Source organism: Pezoporus wallicus, unplaced genomic scaffold (genome assembly GCF_028554395.1).
Source record: "Pezoporus wallicus isolate ANWC-B61680 ecotype Strahan unplaced genomic scaffold, APGP_CSIRO_Pwel_v1 contig_5542, whole genome shotgun sequence".
Taxonomy (NCBI): domain Eukaryota; kingdom Metazoa; phylum Chordata; class Aves; order Psittaciformes; family Psittacidae; genus Pezoporus; species Pezoporus wallicus.
The window spans coordinates 3,722,384-3,743,024 of record NW_026640165.1 but is presented as its reverse complement, the minus strand read 5'-3'; the positions used below and the strand labels follow the sequence as shown (position 1 = coordinate 3,743,024).

Below are 20,641 nucleotides of genomic sequence, written 5' to 3'. Positions count from 1 at the left end.
GACTTCAAGTATTTTATAAAAAAATCTTCTACTGCAGTCTGTGATAGTAAAATAGTATTACAGTTAAAAAAAATAGCTGTTTTATCAAAATTCAAAAGAAAGACATTATAAGTTTCTCACTACTTTCAATAAATCTATATATAAAAGTTTTGGTGAAGCAAGTCTTCTGATTAAAAAATAAAATTCATTATATTTATGCATTCCAAAGTAATATACCACCAAAAACCTGTCTTTTGTACATTAAAGGCATTTATAACTACTGATAATTTCAGTAAGTACACTTATTAGATATATTAGTATTAATGACCACAATCAGCAACCTTAAACAGATGCTTCTCATGGCAGAAAGACTAGCATACATAAAATGTTTATAGAAAATATTTACAGTCAGCTTCTCAACTGTTTTACTGATTTCAAATCTGAAATACCTCCAGGGATGGCGACTCAACCACTTCCCTGGGAAGCTTGTTTCAACACCTGACAGCCCTTTTGGTAAAGAAGTTTCTCCTAATACCCAGTCTAAACCTCTCCTGGTGCAACTGAGGCAGTTTCCTCTTGTCCCATCACTTGTTATATGGGAGAAGAGACTGACACCTACCTTGCTACAACCTCCTTTCAGGTAGTTGTGGAGAGCAGCAAGGTTTCCCCTCAGCCAGCTTCTTTGTTCTTTGTTGTACTCCAATGTCTCTCTTGTAGAGAAGGGCCCAGAACTGAACACAATATTCATGGCATGGCCTCAACAGTGCCGAGTACAGGGGAAGAATCGCTCCCCTTGTCCTGCTGGCCGCATTACCGCTGATACAAGCCAGAATGCTGTTGGCCTTCTTGGCTGAGTATGGGCCGTGTGTCCATACTCATCCAGGTGTTCACCAACACCCTCAGGTCCTTTTCCACTGAGCAGCTTTCCAGGTACTCTTCCTCAAGCCTGTAGCTTTGCATGGAGTTGTTGTGACCCAAGTGCAGGACCCAGCAATGAGCCTTGTTGAACCTGTGACTTGATACTTGACTGACAGTTTCCAAGTACTAAGTTTCCACCTACAATATTTCAGTACTGTTTTCTTGACTAAAAAGCAAGCAACCAACTAGATTTTATTCTATTTATTGCAATACTATAGTAGGCACTTATTCATACTTAGCTGAACTTTCTAAAACATGGGCAGCTATTAAAAAAAAAACAACAGTATTGTAACACAAATAAACGACATAATCTAAAGGCACACTGCTTACTAGAAATGGTGGTATCCACAAGGGCTGCCCCTGCAAGCTTGTGTTCATGAGACGAAAACCTCCTGAAAAGCAGTGACTGCTTAAGTTTCACCACTAAGCTACCACGCAAATTTGATAAAACTGGTTTTCCTAAGTACTACCTACAAGCCTCCAGATAACCTTAGGAAACAAGAATCTCTTTGACTGCACCAGCCCCATATTGGATACAGTCATCCATGCTTGTTTTCCTTCACTTTGCAGCACATTTTGCTCCAGTCTAGACTCAGAGACAGGTGATTACCATGGAGCAGTTCATGCAACTTCATTCATTCAGACGGGGACTCCACAACCACCAACACATCCACCACCACCGTGCTGTACTACTCATTCAGTCAATACAGCAACAAAATACTGAAATCTTTCCTACTTCACCTTTAGACATTGTTATTTGCATAAAATTATAACTCCCACATACTAAACCTTGCTGTTCAAACAAGATGGAACTTTGTCATCAGTAAATGACTACTTTCTTTCTGAGTAACCTACCTACCTAAAGCAAATTTTGGTTGTCATTCTCTCTCTTCCAGAAACATTTCTACACTGTTGAAAGCCAGTATGTTTATGGAAGACAAAGCTATGAGTTTGGAGAAAAATCTCAACACCAGATTTTACTAGATGCAGATTACTGCTTACAGCCTCCCAACCTGAATTAATGAAAGTCTGAACAAAGTAATTCTGTCAAGACTACAGCTTAGTATATTAATTTCTGTTAATATACATTAATAACAAAAGAAGTTCCTGATGACTGAAAAAGACATTCAAAAGATCATAAATGCGCGCTTGAAGACAAGATCTCATTACGATACACAATTCAGCTTCAAGTAATAGTAGGGATCTGAGTAAAAGATTGACATGCTGATTATATCTTGTTCCAGAATTAGTTTGCTTTTTATAACTGGCTAAAATCATCCATTGTAAGAATAAAAGCATTTATAAAAAATAAATGGAAAGTCTTCTACAAAATGAAAAGAAGACTAGCAGAAAACCAGAAATATTACCAATTTATATTTTCTTCATGACCTACAATTTAGAGATAACGGCCGATTTGAATTTAGCTTACTAAACATACAGCCAATACCTATGACTGAGAAATACCTTCTTCATAAACAAAAAGATATGGCTGATACTCCAAGTAGTAAAAAGCCCAAGACACTGATCCCAAAGCGAAAGAAGATAATTTAGAGGAGGGGTGGCAGAAGGGAGGGAAGACCTAGTTGGCTTAGAGAATCAAATGCAAGTAACAATTCTGTGGTATTCAATGCAAAATGGAGGAAAGCGTATTAGCAGGAAAAACAGCAGCAACTGAGGAAGATCTACTGTTCTAGCTAAAAGTTAAAAATATATCCCTTATTTCCAGATGGAACTCAATATCCAAAGTGCAAAAAATAACAGTGAGAAATATGTTTGATGAGACAATTCTACTTCCAGGTAGCATACACTGGCCTTTGGTAGCCTCTTCTTTTAAATCATAACTGTATGCATTCATAACAAGGTTTATGCCTAACACTTTTTAAATTCTCCAGCTTGTTAAACTTTTTTCTTTCCTTCTTTTTTTTTTTTTTTTTTAATTTGCTATGAAAATTGTAACTTTTGCCTATTGAAAAGTTAAAGTGCTTACAGAAGCCAGGAATTTACAAATGATTTTATAGTCAGTCTCAACTCCTGCTAGGATCTCTGAACTCTGTAACAGCATACAAACAATCTCCATGGCAAAACATAAAAATATGATTTAAAAGACATATTAAATAATTATACTGGCCAGTGACCAGCACTTAAGAGTGGATTAAAGTATAATATAGAATTACAATTACAAAACCAGATAAAAAAGTCATACTGGTGAAATACATAAGATGGCTTTGTTAAAATGAAAGAGAGCTTTATGGCACAAATTAATTTAAACAATTATGAAATGCTTCCAAGATTTTTAATCACTTCAGCAGCAAGCTGACATATAAAAATGGTCCAGCAGAGAAGGTCCTTACTAATCACTAATTTTCAACAGCAGCAGTAAGGTCTAAATAGAAATCAGTTCTATATCCATTTCCCTTTGAAAACGGTTCTGCATGGTTAAAGAATATCATTCTTTTTAAATATTACAATTAGAGCTCTTTTTTCCAGACACTTCAACACAATCTTAGTTCCATGTTTTACAATATAATTAAACATGAACATAATTTTGCCCATACAATTAAGTATTCTTTAATCATAATTTAAAAAAATCATTAGCATGGTTAAGTACTTCATGAAGATTGATCACATGTCACATCTTACCACAGTTTTATCATCAGTTCACTGTATGAACTCTAAAAGAATCAGATTAAAAAGAAACAAATTAGTGAATCTATACCTATCACAGTATATTGAACAGTTCACTTATTCATGAGTTCTTATTAAACAACAGCAGTTGTTTAATGAGAAAACATATTAGTCTTGGTTGATATTTTGCCTTTTGGAGATTCAGATTTTCCTAAGCAAAAGAGTAAGCTGATTTTTTCCCTGCAGTTTAAGACATTTAATCAGCACAGAAATTGAATGTCCTTTGGAAACTATGAAAGGATCAAAACTACTCAATAGGTATCTCTATGTACATTTTGGGCTTAAATCATTGAATCATAGAGCAGTTAGGGTTGGAAAGGACCTTAAAATCATCTAGTTCCAACCGCCCTGTCATGGGCAGGGACACCTCACACTAAACCATGTCACCCAAGGCTCTGCCCAACCTGGCCTTGAACACCGCCAGGGATGCAGCATTCACAGCTTCCTTGGGCAACCCATTCCAGTGCCTCACCACTCTCACAGTAGAGAATTTCACCCTTGTATCTAACCTAAACTTCCCTTGCTTAAGTTTGAACCCATTACCCCTTGTTGTACCACTACAGTCCCTAATGAAGACTCCCTCCTTAGCACCCTTGTAGGCCCCCTTCAGATACTGGAAGGCTGCTATGAGGTCTCCACGCAGCCTTCTCCAGACTGAACAGCCCCAATTTTCTCAGCCTATCTTCATACAAAAGGTGCTCCAGAAATTAGGCTCTGAGCAGCACGATGAAACATTTGTGTTTGAAGCACTGCACAATACTATGGGAACAGGGACCTTTATCACCTGGGACAAGAACCTTCTGAATGCCAAACATCAATGCAACCTTCAGAGGAGCAACTGTAGGAATCCCAAGTGAAGTCTGGACATTTAAAACTTTGGCAGCCCAGAAAGAACACACAGCTTTTGCACTGGAAAGGATAATTCCACCAGTACTAATTCTACCTTTTAGATACATCTCATTCCAAAGATGAGAAACACACAGAATGGTGCAATTAAGTAAGCTATTTCACTGTGGGTAAGCAAAAATACGTATAAAAATTAAAATTTTTAGTTGACTATGTTTCGTTAAGAACTTGACCTGGATATATACACATAAACCACATAGAAATTTAAAATATGGAACTCATCTTCTTATGTGCATAGATAGCAAAAAAACATGCAAAGTATAAATTTAAGGCCATGACATGAAAGAACTTTATCACAAGTCCTTACTTGTGGCACTATCTACAGAACTGCAGACAAGTGGCCAAGACATTTGTAACACAAGACAGAAATATGTAAATAAAGTATGATTAGTGGAGCTATGATTAATTTGTTTAGAACATTAAAACAAAATGTATTATTGAATTTGTATTTCATTTGCAGGGGATGAAACAAACACATTTACCATATGGCAGCAATAAAAAAAAATCATTATATAATTTCTAAAATAACATGGTTTTAAAGGTGAAAAAAACATTTTAACTGCATCAAAGCCTAAGTAATAAATATTTTCCCAAATAACACTATGTGGTATTTATTAACTCATTCCTTAGAATATTTTGCATGTAGTAGCTTAAAAAATACTTTCCTGTCCCTTGACAAAACTGCAGGTTTTTTACAATATTCAAATGGAAATAAATCAGAAATTATCCCAATTAAAATATCATATTTAAGAATACCTATTAATATTCCTCAAAACAGATGGCCAAAGAAGTGTTTACAGTGGACACAGCAGAAATACTGAAAAATTACTGAACCTTAGAAAAATGTAGCTGGATTCTAAATGAACTTCCTTAAGGAAATGTTAAAATGCAGCAATCTTTTTATTTTCTTAGGAATTTTTCCACTACTTCCATTCTCAAAAGAAGGGAAAAATCTAAATAGCAACAGGGGTTTTGGCTGTTTTGGGGGGTTTGAAGGTTTTTTTTTTTATTTTTCCATTTCTTGTTATTAAGATTCAAGGGCCAATTCTATAATAAGATTAGGAATTACTGGTGAAAGAATCTGGAACACTAATAACACAGAATTTATTTAACTACAAGAAAACATAAACACGGATCACGCTGTGAAGAACACAGATGCAAACCCTGTCAGTTGTTCTATGAAAGATGTAGAAAAAAAAACTTCCCAAACTTACCCTCAGAGAAGATTCAGAACATTTATGCTGAGTCATCAATACAGCCTTTATAGTTTATTGTAAGGCTAACAAGAAGCCAACATAAACACAAACTAAATTTAACATTATAAAATAGGCTATTTTTTTAGAACTGCTTTCTTGCTAATTTAGAGAGGATGCTATACAGTTTTATCAATGCTTATGGAAACCCAAGACTACTTTTGTCTACAAATGCTCAGCCTTCTCCAGATGGCTACCTCAAAAGCTAATGTAATTACCAGATGTCTTACAGTAAACCAAAGAAGCTGAGACTCTCCCAAGCATGAAACCAGCCAACTGCTAAATACTGCTAAATTTTGGAAACACAAATCCCAAATCAAATCTGGCATTTCTACACTAAGTCTCTTTGCTTTCCAGCCTAAATGAAGCAAAAGTGGAAGACAGCATGCCACATGAGTGTGACCTTTTACAGACATGAGAAATGGTTCTTGACTTAGAGCAGAAAAGCTCTCCTGACATTACAGGAAACAGAAAATACAGTTATAACAAATTCCTTATATTATTAAGCAATCTATTGAGGGTCCCTCTCGATATTTTTGTATAATTCCTAGAGCAATGTGAATGATGATGAGCAGATAAATGAGATTGAATAATATGTTATCTTTAGATTCCATCTCATCTATAACAACATTCTATTAACAAACTCAAAAATTCCATTAAGCATGATTCAGTCAAAATTATTTTCTGAAGTTTAAGCAGACTGAGATTATGATTAAATTAACAGAGTAGCTTGGCTGTTTGAAGTCTACTGCAATGTTCTACAGTATGCACACAAGGACAGTTACTTAGAGAGCAGTTGTGATACACAAGGCTGGGCTACTGAAGGTGACTTGAATTGCTAACATAATGCATTAACACTCTCCAAAGGGTGGGCATCACTTCGTACACTGCTAATCCATTACTGTTAGCATACAATCTGCACAAGCTTCTCCTCTCACACAGCTACTTACTATGTTAAGACACAGTAGCAACAGGAATATTATTTTCTTCCACAATCACTTTAATTAGCACAAAGGATATTTACAATATATATAGATTGTAAGATTTCCTTTTTAAAAATAAAGTGTTCACACTGGCTGAATTCATACATAGCACAATTCATATTGGCCATTCATTTCCCCTTAGCTACAGTATAACAGACCCAGTAAATATAAGAAGACAAAACCAAAGATAAATGGAGTAAAGCACAATAATGTATAATATAATCAAACTATGTCACAATTCCAGCAAAGCACGAACCAGAATCACTTACCTGAGGAATCCAAAAGTTTGTGAAATGACAGCAGTACACATCCACCATCACCTATCATTGAAATAGCCGCCATTGCTATTTGAAAAGGAAGGCACTAAGAACTGTCTGTAATTGACTACAATTACAGTAGCCAAAGCCTTAAAGAGTCTTACCCAAAGAGGCTTCATAATCTTCATCCCTGGAGTTGCTCAAAGATGAACAGGAAATACTCTATACAGCCTGATCTGTTGCTCCTGCTCCCTTACTTCAAGAAAGACATGAGTGGAAGTTTGGAGCACTGACTTCCAGAGTCTCCACATAACCTAAATATTTCTAGGTTTCCATAATGAAAATTACATACTAATCTAATTGTTTTCCTTTTCAAACAGCAATGATAACTTTCTTTAACACATCATAGGTTCTACAATGAAACAAAATGTGCAATGAAATTTCCCTCACTCTGAAGAATTACAATCCTTCTTTCTTAGAAACTGAACAATAATATATTGTATTGCATTTAATATTTTTATTAAAACTGACAATAAGGCTGATTATCAGAATGGTATTTTTCATTCTAAGAACTTGGCAACCAAGATTTTGTTGAAATAAGTTTTCATTGACCAAATTCAGGAAATCTATTTACAGGCAATATAATTAGACATTTCATTTAATATAGAAAAAATAAATTAGAAAAGAATAACTGAATATATAATTGATTTTATATATATAATATATTTCTAAAATTATATTATTATATAATAATAATAATAAGAAGAAGAATTGAACAATAACTGAATTTCGAGAAGAGATTCAGAGCAGTCCTGCAGAGAAGGACTTGGGGGTGCTGGTCAATGAGAAACTGAACATGATCCAGCAGTGTGTGCTCACAGCCCAGAAAGCCAACCGTATCCTGGGCTGCATCGAAAGGAACGTGACCAGCAGGTTGAAGGAGCTGATCCTGCCCCTCTACTCCGCTCTTGTGAGACCTCACTTGGAGTATTGTGTGCAGTTCTGGTGTCCTCAACATAAAAAGGACATGGAGCTGTTGGAACAAGTCCAGAGAAGGGCCACAAGGATGATCAGGAGACTGGAGCACCTCCCATATGAGGACAGGCTGAGAAAGTTGGGCTGTTCAGCCTGGGGAAAAGAAGGCTGTGTGGAGACCTTATAGCAGCCTTCCAGTATCTGAAGGGGGGTGTCCAGGGTTCAGCAGTAGCAGTCATTTTTCTCCTTCTTAGTAGCTGGTGCAGTGCTGTGGTTTGACTTTTGACCTGGGAACAGTGCTGATAACACCGATGTTTTCAGTTACTGCTCAGTAATGTTTACCAAGGACTTTGTGAGTCTCATGCTCTGCCAGGGAGGAGGGGAAGCCAGGAGGAAGCAGAGACAGGACACCTGACGCAAACTGACCAAAGAGGCATTCCATATCACAGCACATCATGCCCGCTATATAAACTGGGGGCAGTTACCCAGAAGGGTTAAATCACTGCCTGGGTCAGGCTGGGTATTGGTTGGCGGGTGGTGAGCAGTTGTATTTTCTTCCCTTGTTTTTTCCCTTATTATTATTATCATTGGTGGCAGCAGCAGTGATTTGTGTTATACCTTAGTTACTGGACTGTTCTTATCTCAGCCCGTGGGAGTTACATTCTTTCAATTCTCCTCCCCATCCCTCCGGGACCAGGGGGAGAAAAGGTGGGGAGCGAGGGAGCGGCTGCATGGTTCTTGTTGCCGGCTGGGTTTAAACCACAACAGAGGCCTAGAAGGATGCTGGGGAGGGAGTCTTCATTAGGGACTGTAGTGATAGGAACAAGGAGTAATGGGTTAAAGTCTAGATTGAAAGTTTAGATTGGATATAAGGAAAAAGTTCTTTACTGTAAGGGTGGTGAGGCACTGGAATGGGTTGCCCAAAGAAGCTGTGAATGCTCCGTTCCTGGTGGCGTTCAAGGCCAGGTTGGACAGTGCCTTGGGTGACATGGTTTAGTGTGAGATGTCTGGGCCCATGGCAGGGGGGCTGGAACGTGATGATCTTAAGGTCCTTTCCAACCCTAACTATTCTATGATTCTATGAAATATAAATACCAAAATTGATATAAGCATAAAATGACATTAAAATTCACACCACAAGCAGTTAATCTTTGAAGTAAAATAGACTGTTTTAGAACTATTTTATGCACATATTTTGCTACCTGATATACAGAAGTATCCCCTTATATTTTTCATATTCATTTACATTTTAAAAAATACATTTACAGCAAGTTTCACATACATTTACATATATAGAGCAATATTACACAAATATTATAATGTTTACATTGTAACCTTCCTGTAATATTATATAAACAATGTAATGTCTCCTGCCCTTAGTTTTTGTTCATTAAAAATACTTTAACAACCTAAAAATGCACAAAGAGCATATTATCAAATATATTAACAAATATATTATCAAATATGTTATCAAATATTCAGGCAGTGAATATGCACAGGCTAACCCAAAATCTACTATGGTAAGCACTGGGACAAAAAAAAAAAACATTAGTTTGTGTAATGAAAAGATGGAATTAATCTTTCCAAGCAGATTATCAAATATACAAGAAATATTTTTTTCTATCTCACCACTGACAGGCTAATGTTGCAAATATATGCCTGGTTCTGCTTGGCAACATTTTGTTAATACTCTGTTCATTAATTTAACAAACTATCAAGAGAGTATGTTTAGAATGGGCAAGCATTATCTCTTGCATTTCATTTAATTAAACTTTGTTCTAGCAATATGACAGTCAGCATTTCATGAAGGGAATTATTTTAAAGATGAAGGTAGAAAATATTTCAAAATGCCCTGCTAAAACATGAAAGCATAATCTAAAATTACCCCTGCACACACAGTAACTTATCTATAATATTAAAGATGTTATTTCCAGAGTTCATAATTAATTGGATTCCACAGAGAAATTATTCAGGCATTCCAGATAGCAAAATGATGCACAAAGGCACAAAACATAGTGCCGAAGGACAACCATAAACAACCACTGTGACTTGCCTGAATTACAACAATCATTGAGCTTAATGTGAAATGAATACTGGCTGCCTTTTGTATGTGGTCATTACTCTGCTGCAAAGAAATCACCATTGAATTTTGATTATATTGCCTTAATAAAAGGTAATGAAAGTGGCTCATGCTCTAGTGGCTTTCTTTTAAACGATACACTACAATGATCTTGCAAAGGCCAGTGTGCCACAAATTGATTATGACACCTCATCTGAGGAAGGCGGTATTACCCCACCACTGTAGGTAAATGCAATGATGACTTGACTTCTTGCAAACATTTTAACAAAACTCTTTCAGTGAAAAAATTAGAAATTAGATTTTAAGACTTACCATCGATCCGACTAACAAGTTCTTCCAACATTTTCACTTTCTTCTGAATTCCTGGCTGTGCAAATGTGTAGTTATCCTGAAGAAGAGACCATATACAAGTTTGTAGAGAGAAAAAAAACAAACAAAACTAAATAAACCTTCTTTTCCTTCAATTATGCGTCTCAATCCATGTATGTTTCTATGTTTTCTTAAGGTGTTTGTGTCTTGTTTCTATGTTTCCTAGAACTGCTGCTACAGATAAGTAGTAAATCATCACACTGTATAGTCCTACTTCAAGACCCCATCCCTAACAGTATACTCTATGGCTATTACTGTATCAATCGCTCTCTACATGCTAATTTAGTGTCTCTGGATTTACAGCTTTCTTGCAAAAGTCCAAGTAGTTTTAAATGGCTGTCATATTCAATACCAAATATGCCATGCTAGAGATCTTTTTAAGGTAAACTTTTTTCTCATAAATTTACTATTCTATGACAAATAATGTAGGAAATATGAAAATTTAGACCCTAATCAGTTTCAGAGTAAGAAACTGATCTTTAGAAGTTCAGAACTGTAACTTCCAGCAGCCCAGGAAATCAAAAGACTATTTTAATGGAATCATGACTGTTCTGAACCCAAGGTTACAGCTAATATCATGAACCAAAATCTAACACACAAGCCATATAGCTAAAATGGCAGGGTATTTGCATGTATTTGGTTGAATGTATTGACTCTAACTGGATTTTTTATTTCTGGATTGCAACTCCACAGTACACACTAGAGTTTGCAATAATGAGAAGGAGAAAGATATCTCCACTTGAACCCCAAAGTGAACAATCTTTTCAAATATGATATTTTTTAAAATGCACAGCAATGCTTCCAAGTATTTGACAATATCTCAACAACTCCTTTTGTTATGGTTTTCTACACAGGATGATTCAAGAAAAGAAACTTACCAATCTATATTTTAAAAGAAAGTTTCGACATAAAATTGGTTTCTTTGTAACTGCTGCTTACACAGAAAAACAGGGGAAATGATTTTTTGTCTCAACTGCTATTACTTGAATATGAAAGCCAATCGGTCAACTGAGTAACTATCCAAAAACTAATCCTTAAAAAAATTCACTGATGTTGGAATATTTTCTTTTGATTTCAAATTTTAACTTGTCCATAAGAGTAAAAGGGGTGAATATCAAGTTCATTTTTATATATCTGGAGAAATGTTTGGTTGGTTGTATTTTGGTTTTTGGTGGTTTTTTTTTTTTTTTAAAGGTCATACTGACTTTCTTAACTATGTTTACATGTTTGTTTTTTTGGGGTTTTTACTTGCTTTTCTTATTTTATTTGCTATTTAATGTTAAAATCTCTTTGGGAAATAACATATCCATTTTCCTACACTAAGTACTCTAACAATGAAAACTATTGCAAATGCTTATATACTGTTCTATTAATTTATTTAAAGTTAACTGGCATTTCTAGAAGTACTGTACTCAAATTACAGCAATATGATACTCAAATATTTAATCTATAACAAATCCACTGAAAGTCAACACAAAATTAAAATACTACTATTTGGATCATTAGTCTCTCCCTAGGTAGTGCAACTCCAAACAGTGATCTATGAATCTGAAAGTGTTTTCTTTCTCAAAGTATCATTTACTCCATGCAAAAACAGAAATGCAAAACAAAACTTTGGGGTTTGGGTCTGAAAACACAGGTAAGTTTGCTCTTCTGTACATTTGATATTTTGTCTATTCATTTCATAGAATCATAGAATAGTTAGGGTTGGAAAGGACCTTAAGATCATCTAGTTCCAACCCCACTGCCATGGGCAGGGACACCTCACACTAAACCATGTCACCCAAGGCTCTGTCCAACCTGGCCTTGAACACCGCCAGGGATGGAGCATTCACAACCTCCCTGGGCAAGCCATTCCAGTGCCTCACCACCCTTACAGTAAAGAACTTCTTCCTTATATCCAATCTAAACTTCCCCTGTTTAAGTTTTAACCCATTACCCCTTGTCCTACCACTACAGTCCCTATTTCTCTGCTCATTATTTCAGCTGCAAATGAGCACAGCTGGGATTCACTCTTCTACTGGTGCTGACTCATTTACCTGAAAGGTTCTTTGCCGGCTCCCCCAGTCCTCTCTTCTAACTAAGCTATACTGTACACATTCCCTATGATACTTGTAATGGACTTTCTGGAGTTTCCAAAACTGTGAGAAGGACACTGTAAACACAAAAAGTATTCTGTTATCTACTATTCTTGCTCCTTATGTGCTTCTAGGTGGGGGAAAAAGCTAGTAACAGTTAAATAAGAAAACTTGTCAACCTTGGGAAATTCATGAATTATTGCTCAGGCCAATACAGAAGCACAGTGGTTAAGAATTTAATTCCTATATCATACAATTTAATTGACAATATCAGCTTCAAAATTTGACTCAACGTTAATCCCAACTCCTCTACCTCCTCCCCAGCAAGAGGCACAGGGAGATAGGAATTGAGAGGTGTGGTCAGTTCATCACACTTCATCTATGCTGTTCCCCATGGGCCATACATCTTGCAAAAAAGCCTGCTCCTGTGCAGGCTCTTCTCCATGGGCTGCAGTTTCCATCAAGGCATCTCCACCTGCTCCAATGTGAGGTTCTCCCCAGGCTGCAGGTGGAGATCTGCTCCACCATGAAACTCCATGGCAGGGGCACAGCCTGCCTCATCATGGTCTGCACCATGGGTCCAGGGGAACCTCGGTGCTTGGAGCTCCTCCTCCCCTCCTTCTTCATGACCTTGGTGTCTGCAGAGTTTTCTCACTCCTCTCTCACAGCTGCTTCCCAGTGGCTTTTTACCCTTTCTTAAATATGTTACCACAGGGGCACCACCAGCATTGCCAACAGGCTCAGTTTTGGCCAGCAACAGATCTGTCTCACTCCTGGCTGGAACTGGCTCCATCTTGACACTAGGCCTCTTCTCACAGAATACACTCATCCATCTCCCCTGCTACCAAAACTTGCCATGTAAATCCAATAACAAGTTCTTCACTGACTTCTGAAGAAAAAAGTATTCCAGTATTCAGCTCCCTACCTATTCCCCCACGCAGCTGGGGTCCTCATAGGAGCATTTCATTATTCATCCTGCAAATTTTTGTTGTTTCCTCATTTATTCCTTGTGTGACTTTGGCCATCAATCTTAACCAAAATACAAACTCTGAAAGTCATAAGTAGTTAAGAACAGGGATTGTTTTGCCTCAAGAGACCTGCACCAAACTGTTAATATAAAACACCTTATATTTCTAACCACTGTACTTGAGACTTTCTAGCAAGCCTTCATATATGACAAAGCATGCATAAGTACAAGACAGAATCCATGATAAACAAAATATTCATGCATTGGTGTGCATTATCCAAGTTCCTTGACGCTCTGCTCAGATAGCTTCCAACATACTTTCAGTGAACTATGCTAACCTACTTCACAGCTGAATGGTTATAATAACTAGTTCAGAATGCAGACACATAATTAGTTTCACCTTATGCAGAAGGTTAAGACTTGATAATGTCACAAGGGCTCAAAACTTGCTTCAGCCTCAAATCTCTGCGTTATTAGTCTGTACTTATTCTGTAGAGGCTAGTACAACCACCTCACCACCCTGCAATTACAACTAGGTCTGCAGGACTTCTCAAAAACATAATCATTATAATTTAAAATAAAATAATTCAATTATAGCCTTCACTAAACTTGGAAAAACGTACAAGATAATTCCTTTTTTTTGTTGTTGTTTTTTAAGGTTAGAGAAATTCTAAGTGGAAGAAACTTGATTAGAAAGTGAAAACAAACAAAAAAATGCACTGAACAAATTTAACTGGGACTACCCTCCCACACTCACATAATGAAAGTGAACTGGGGCACAGAGGGGAGAGGGAGACTTTGCAGACTTTACCTAAACAATATCCCCCATCTTTTGTCTTTAAATAGACAATGATAGGATAATTTTAAGAGAAGAAGGAAGATGAAAAGGGAAGGAAACCAACCTTTCATGTCACCAGGGCAAAAGAAGTAAAACCACACAAATGGAAAAAAAATACTGCCAATAATCCGACGACTGCAGCCAAAACACAAGTATATGCACAGTGTTGCTCATCTTCTCAGGTCATATATGCTGTTCACTAACAATGTGCTGATCAAAATATCAGAACCATTTACAGAGCAAATAGAAAGTTTCGACACAAAGTCTTCTTCCCATATTGTTTGGTTGGGTTTAGCAGGATTTTATCAGTCAGATCAGAGCTTTTAAACATAAAGGATACATTAAGCAATATGTATACAGCATACCTAGATGTCTGTTTTCTCTACTGATATATATTTAAGCATTCCTATAAATCAGTTTAAGTATGTTCAAGTGTATTATCACATGAATGAAATACAAACAAAAGGAAAAAAAGCTTTCAGAAGTTGTATATTTATCACATCAGAAAGCAGTCTTCTAAATTTTATTTTTTAAACTTGTTTAAATACTTCCTTCACATATTTTTGAATCTTCTAAGCAAACTCCTATCAGAAATCTTGGTCCACCTTGTTCTCCAAGTTATGCAAAAAGGTGGGGGCAGATGAGAGAGAAGCATGACACTTAGATAATGATAACCAACATGTATAATAACACAATCAATGGTAGGCTCAGCTTACCCAATATGTTTTTTGAAGCTGGAGATTACAACATAAACTCAGTCTTAAATAGAGTATAGGAGACAGAGTGTACACAAGCCCAAGAACAAACACACAAGTGTGCTGGAATGTGCTGGAGTATTCTGTATGCGCATATCCCACACCATGTTCTATAATTACTCCAAGATATTTTAAAAGATCTTTCAACCTCTGTAATTGTTAAGCCTGACTTTTGAAAACTTAAAATTTCCTAAGCAGTAGGAAAGAGATTTACAAATTGTTGTAGTCCAAAATTTTCTATACAGAAAACAGCATCTTATTTATTCCTACACTAACAGGATGGAAAGAGCCACATCTTATTAAAAAGTAGGTACCAACTCTCATGTTAAAATAGTATCCTTAGTTTCAGAATCAAAGACCCAATCTTCTACTGAGCTATGTAATCAAAACCTCAGTTTACACAAGTGGATATATTATAAATTACAGAAACCTCTAAAGCAGCAATAAAAGAAGTGCTCAGGGTATAGTTCTGGATTACAGTGTATGCCAATAAAAACTGAAAGAGCTAGAAATCATAAATCATGAGAACTTAAGTTCCCAAAAGCTGATGCTGTATATTTTAGGCATAAGACATTTTTATTCTGAGGCATACTTATAACATAGTATATTTAATCTAAGCCCCAGAAAACAATGCCCCTTATATAAGTGTTCAGAAGCGATTACAAACAGACTTGTTCTCTTCCTGAAAATTTTACTCTCAGAGATAGGCTAGAAAACTCTGTTACTGGCTTTCAAAGAGACACAGGCTCCTTAAGAGCTTCTGAAGATGTGGGTGCTGAAGCAAAACTACAGCCCTCAGGGTAAAACTTCAGCCCTCAATTTTTTATTACCTGAAGTCCCAAGAAAAGCTTATTGTTACAAACTTAAAATCGGTTACTGGGCCAAAAAGAAGAACTACCTTGTTTTTTCCCTTTTACGAGCAGTCAGCAGCAAATGACTACAAGGGATAATAAGAGTAAAACAAGCTGGCAGTGGTATGCTTACAGCATTCATTCAGTTTCCAGTCTGCAGTATTGAGACTTCCCTAACTCAAGGTGGTATCTTGGTAGTTAAGGTTGTTTAAAGATTTTCCTTCAACCAAATTCAAACAGTTTGTGTTCTAAACCCATGTAAAATCTTTTAATCTTTGATAAGTAGCCCCTCATCTTAGTTACCCAACCACTCTTTTTTTTTTAAGCCTTTCACTCAGCAGTATTACAAGATATTATCTAGGTCTTGCATCAGAAGAGGCAGAAAGCAACTACTCCCTATTCACCTTCTTTGTGCAGCTCATAATTTTAAAGACTTGTATTATATTCCTTCACTTAGCTAACTAGTCCAAGCTGAAGAATATAATCCATCATTTAGAAACTGTTCCATACATTTGATCACACTTATCTTGTTCTGTTTTGTTGTGGGTTTGGTTTTTTTGTCTGTTTAACTTTCAATCCATCATTTCAAAATGAGATGGACAGAAGGGATTAAAACAGCACACAGCACACCTAGCACAAGCTCATTTTAGGTTTTAAAAGTATCAAAGTGTTGGATTCTCTTTTGAGGAACACTTGTATAAATCCTTCTCCTCCTTATGTGGTAACAGGCAATGCTTCAACATGGATACTTAGCTTCTTTACGAATTTCTGGTAAAGGACTTTATCCAAGTGCATTTTGCAAATGCAGCTAAACTGTAGAGGTGTTCACAGGCCCACTGACTCCTTCAAAAAGCTTCCAGATTTCTGCTGCTTTACAGGAGTTATAGAAAATATTAAATAATGTGTGGTTTTATCCTTTAACCATTTATTCTATTTTTACACTTCCTACAAACTTTCCTGATGTGTATATGCCTAATTGTCTGTACTCTCCTGAATCCTCTTGAAATCATTCTCAAATTCTGATGCCATACCCACTCCATTCCATTCTTCTCATACCAAAGCAGTTCTGAGCATTGATCTTGTTTACCCATTACCAGAGACCTTCACAGGACACAATCAAAGATACGTTTCTAAATGAGCAGAGTTAGCAATTGCCTCTGAAATTCTCACTGGGCATCCTGAAACATAGTATCCTAATGATGTATTCAATCTTCTCAAACTGATGGGCAGGAACTTAAGTCTTACAGTGACTGATTAAGCCACTAGAAATTTCAGGAGGGTCCCAAAAGATGGACAGGCATGGATAGACACTAGTCCAAACTCAGCAATTTCCATGTAAAGCTTATTGTTGTAGCATACTTCTACTATAAAGTTAGTGATACCACAAACAATAGATTTAATTGCAGTTCTTCTAAACCAATTTACAATTTTTAGTTGGAAAGTAGATACTTTGCAAAGTATGACTCGGGCTCATTATTAATGATAGTCTCAGTGGAGACCGGTTTGAAGGAACATTTATTCAAAAAGACTCAGATGTTGGCACATCAAGAGTTTCAGGATCCACTCTGAAACAATTTGGCTAAGGCCAGAACATCAACAACCATGATACAGTCATTGGCTGCTCAGACTACTTCTACTCAGAGCCATACAGGAAGACTACAGTAAATATGCTTTTTCAGCATTTTCACTATTCAGAGTTTTGAACAGATGATAGTAGATATGTTTTAATTACTGTCACACCAAAACAGCAGGCCTAACTTAACAGCTGTGTTAATTACACTCAAACAGCTCACAGTTACAAGTCTACTCTCTGAGTTTATCAACTTTCTAGCATTCTTCAATAAAATGTTTTTGTTTGGTTTTTTTTCTTCAGGTATTAATAAAGTATTCAAAGAGCTCTATGCAGAGGAGCTTCAAACAAGAGTCTGAAGATCTGAAGGTCCTTTGGAAAAGGAAAAAAATCACAGAGAATGACACAATACTGCATGTGTTTTGCCCTCAAAGTCTTCCCTTAATGGTATTCTTAACAATAATTTATGTGTATTCTAACAGCATTCTACTGAATTGAGAAAGATAAAACCTACTTACAGGAAAATTTCTAGACACTTGCTCTAGTTTTTCTTCTTTTCCTTCACTCAGTTTAAAGCACTATAAAAACAGTATTTGCTCCAACAGATTATGTAAGAAAATGAGAAGCAGATATCTGAGCATGAAAACAGAAAAGATTCTGGCACCTGCTATGGCCATGCTTATGTTTCACAAGATTTGAGTCTCACATATGATACATTGAGTAACAGAAAAATACCATTTAGGGTATCATTAGATAAGTGCTTGCTAGAAATGCTGAGCTTGTCCATTTCTGATTAGAAGGAAAGCCCTTCTAGAACCCTGAAGAGGCACAAATGCCTGCCCTAATTGCAGAGCCTATTTCTCATTAAATTTCTCATGTTTATGATTTTAAAATTAGTATCTAAATTTGAGAAACTGGAAGTTTAAATTAAACTTTTTCATAATTTAGAAATAGCTTTATGGAAGCTACTGATAATGAAAACAGTAATCCCAAGATATTGTTTATTCATTAGAAGTCTCCATTCAACAACAGTCACTTCCAGCAACACAGAGCAATCTGCTTGCAATCACCCCTATAATTTTTATATATATATATAATATATATACATATAAATACATATAAATACATATACATGTATATATTAGCATTCATAAAGTTTTACAACACAACTTGCACTTTAATTCCCCCCCCCAAAACAGCTATTACTTTTACAAGTGTTTTAAAACACAATTCTGATCAAGCAAATCCGGTGGTTTTCCTTAGAATAGTTGTAGCTTCAAGGCAAAAAAAACAAACACCATGTTTTGTCATTCCCAGGATACAACTTGGACAAGACACTAGCATAAAATGAACAATCTGGATTTCTGGAAATTACTAAACATGGTTATTACCATATAGAAGTTCTCTCTCACAGATAGAGCTACAGCAATAACAGCTGCAGGAAGAGTCACAAAGAATGAATACGCAGCTCAAATATTAAGAGAACTATGTACAGAAATAATTACTGTTAGGGTTTCTGACAATTTCTGACAGGACTCCCACATTTCTAAATCATACATTTCTGACTGGCATTATGATCTATTTATGTAGAAATTGAAGCACTACTGTAGTAGTGTCTTTCAGTATCAGCTATATGATTTTAGCTGAGATTCTGAAGACTGCTTATGAAACAGAACCATATATCACATTTCCCCTGAACACACCACAATTGAAGTGCTGTGTTCAGCTGAGGGGAGGAAAGCCTACTTCCTCCATTTATCTAAGATTACCAGAAGTGCTGGGCTGATGCACACCCAGAAATCCTAGACGAAATATCACCACATTAGCATTGGTAGACCTCGCAATGCCTGTGATACAGAAACTTGACCCATGGCACGAAATCACATATGCAACAGACAGGTGGTTCACATGGCAAGAGGGAGATACCAGCTAGACGCAGACACAGTGCATATTCCTCTTATCCGTGAATCTTGACTAACGAACCTATATTCTCAGACAACAGATGTGCAATTTATCATACCCCTAAACTACCTGCCAAAAATAATTGCAGACATAATCAGAAAGCCTGTCTTGCAGGAGTTTAACAAAAATGTTCAAAGAAAGCTATCTTCAATCTTAGAAATAAAACTTTGGAAGGTCCCATAAAGAATTTTCAGAAGAACCAGGGTGATTTATCTCTTTTTAACATTTGAGCTGCATATTCATGCTATTTATCTTTTACCACAGACCCCTGAAAGGCTTTTAAAGCAGCATTCAATCCATCCATCCCTCCATGCATCTGACTTGAGGCACACATTAGCAACAACTTTCAGTAACTGAGGAACAAGAAAGAACTTTGCTGGAATCCCTCTGTAGATCATAAGTCTTGCTATATAATCAGCCATAGAAACAGTTAACACCTACATCAGCATACATTAGCCCCTGGAAATTAATTATCTCCCTTTTATTCTAAAAATTTCCAGGCCCTAATAAATAATTATATTAATATTTTATTGCTATTTTTAATACATCTGGTTAGATCATTATAAAATGCATATATTTCCCCTTTGGTTATTTTATTACCATTATAGTTGAACTTAAAATGAAGAGTTATACTCTATTTTACACATGAACATTACGTTTTCAGATGGCACAGATCAGCATGCGCTTTCTACTGAATGTTAACGGGACTCTGTTGAGGAAAGTATTCTAAAGGACGCTTTTGTAATAAGAAAGCTAATTGTGATGGATATATAGGAATGTCTACTTAATTAAATGGAAGAAATGCTTGTGGAGTAAGTTCTAGTTTTCCCATATGTACAGCTATTATTACTACAGGTGAAAATGCAAGAATACTCATTCAACATCTACAATTTAGAACTGGGTTAAAGACAACCGGCTTTATTATGAGCATGGTAAACTGACATCTGAAACGTTTTATCTTTTGATTGTTCAACTTGAAATGCAAGATAAAATCTAGAATACCGCATCCAGTTTTAGGAACCCTGATACAAGGAAAAATATGAATAAACTGGAGCGAGGGCACAAGGTCACCAAGATCCTCCAAGGTATGGAGCAAATGCCCTGCGAGAGGATGAGGGAACTAAGGCCACTGAGAAAAGAAGGCTTCAGATGCACCTAATAGCAGCCTGCTAAAACCTACGTTACCAAGACAGCAGTTGGTTTTTAATAGTGGTG

General features: G+C 36.3%; 1 protein-coding gene across 3 annotated transcripts in view; it reads right to left on the bottom strand.

The window, feature by feature from the left end:
- Positions 1-20,641, bottom strand: part of TBC1D22A (TBC1 domain family member 22A) — a 169,922-nt gene that overhangs the window by 78,761 nt on the left and 70,520 nt on the right. For all 3 annotated transcript variants that reach the window (XM_057417910.1, XM_057417911.1, XM_057417913.1), the window contains one exon: positions 10,349-10,424. In XM_057417910.1, the coding sequence (XP_057273893.1) occupies positions 10,349-10,424 (76 nt within the window). The remainder of the gene's footprint in view (positions 1-10,348; positions 10,425-20,641) is intronic.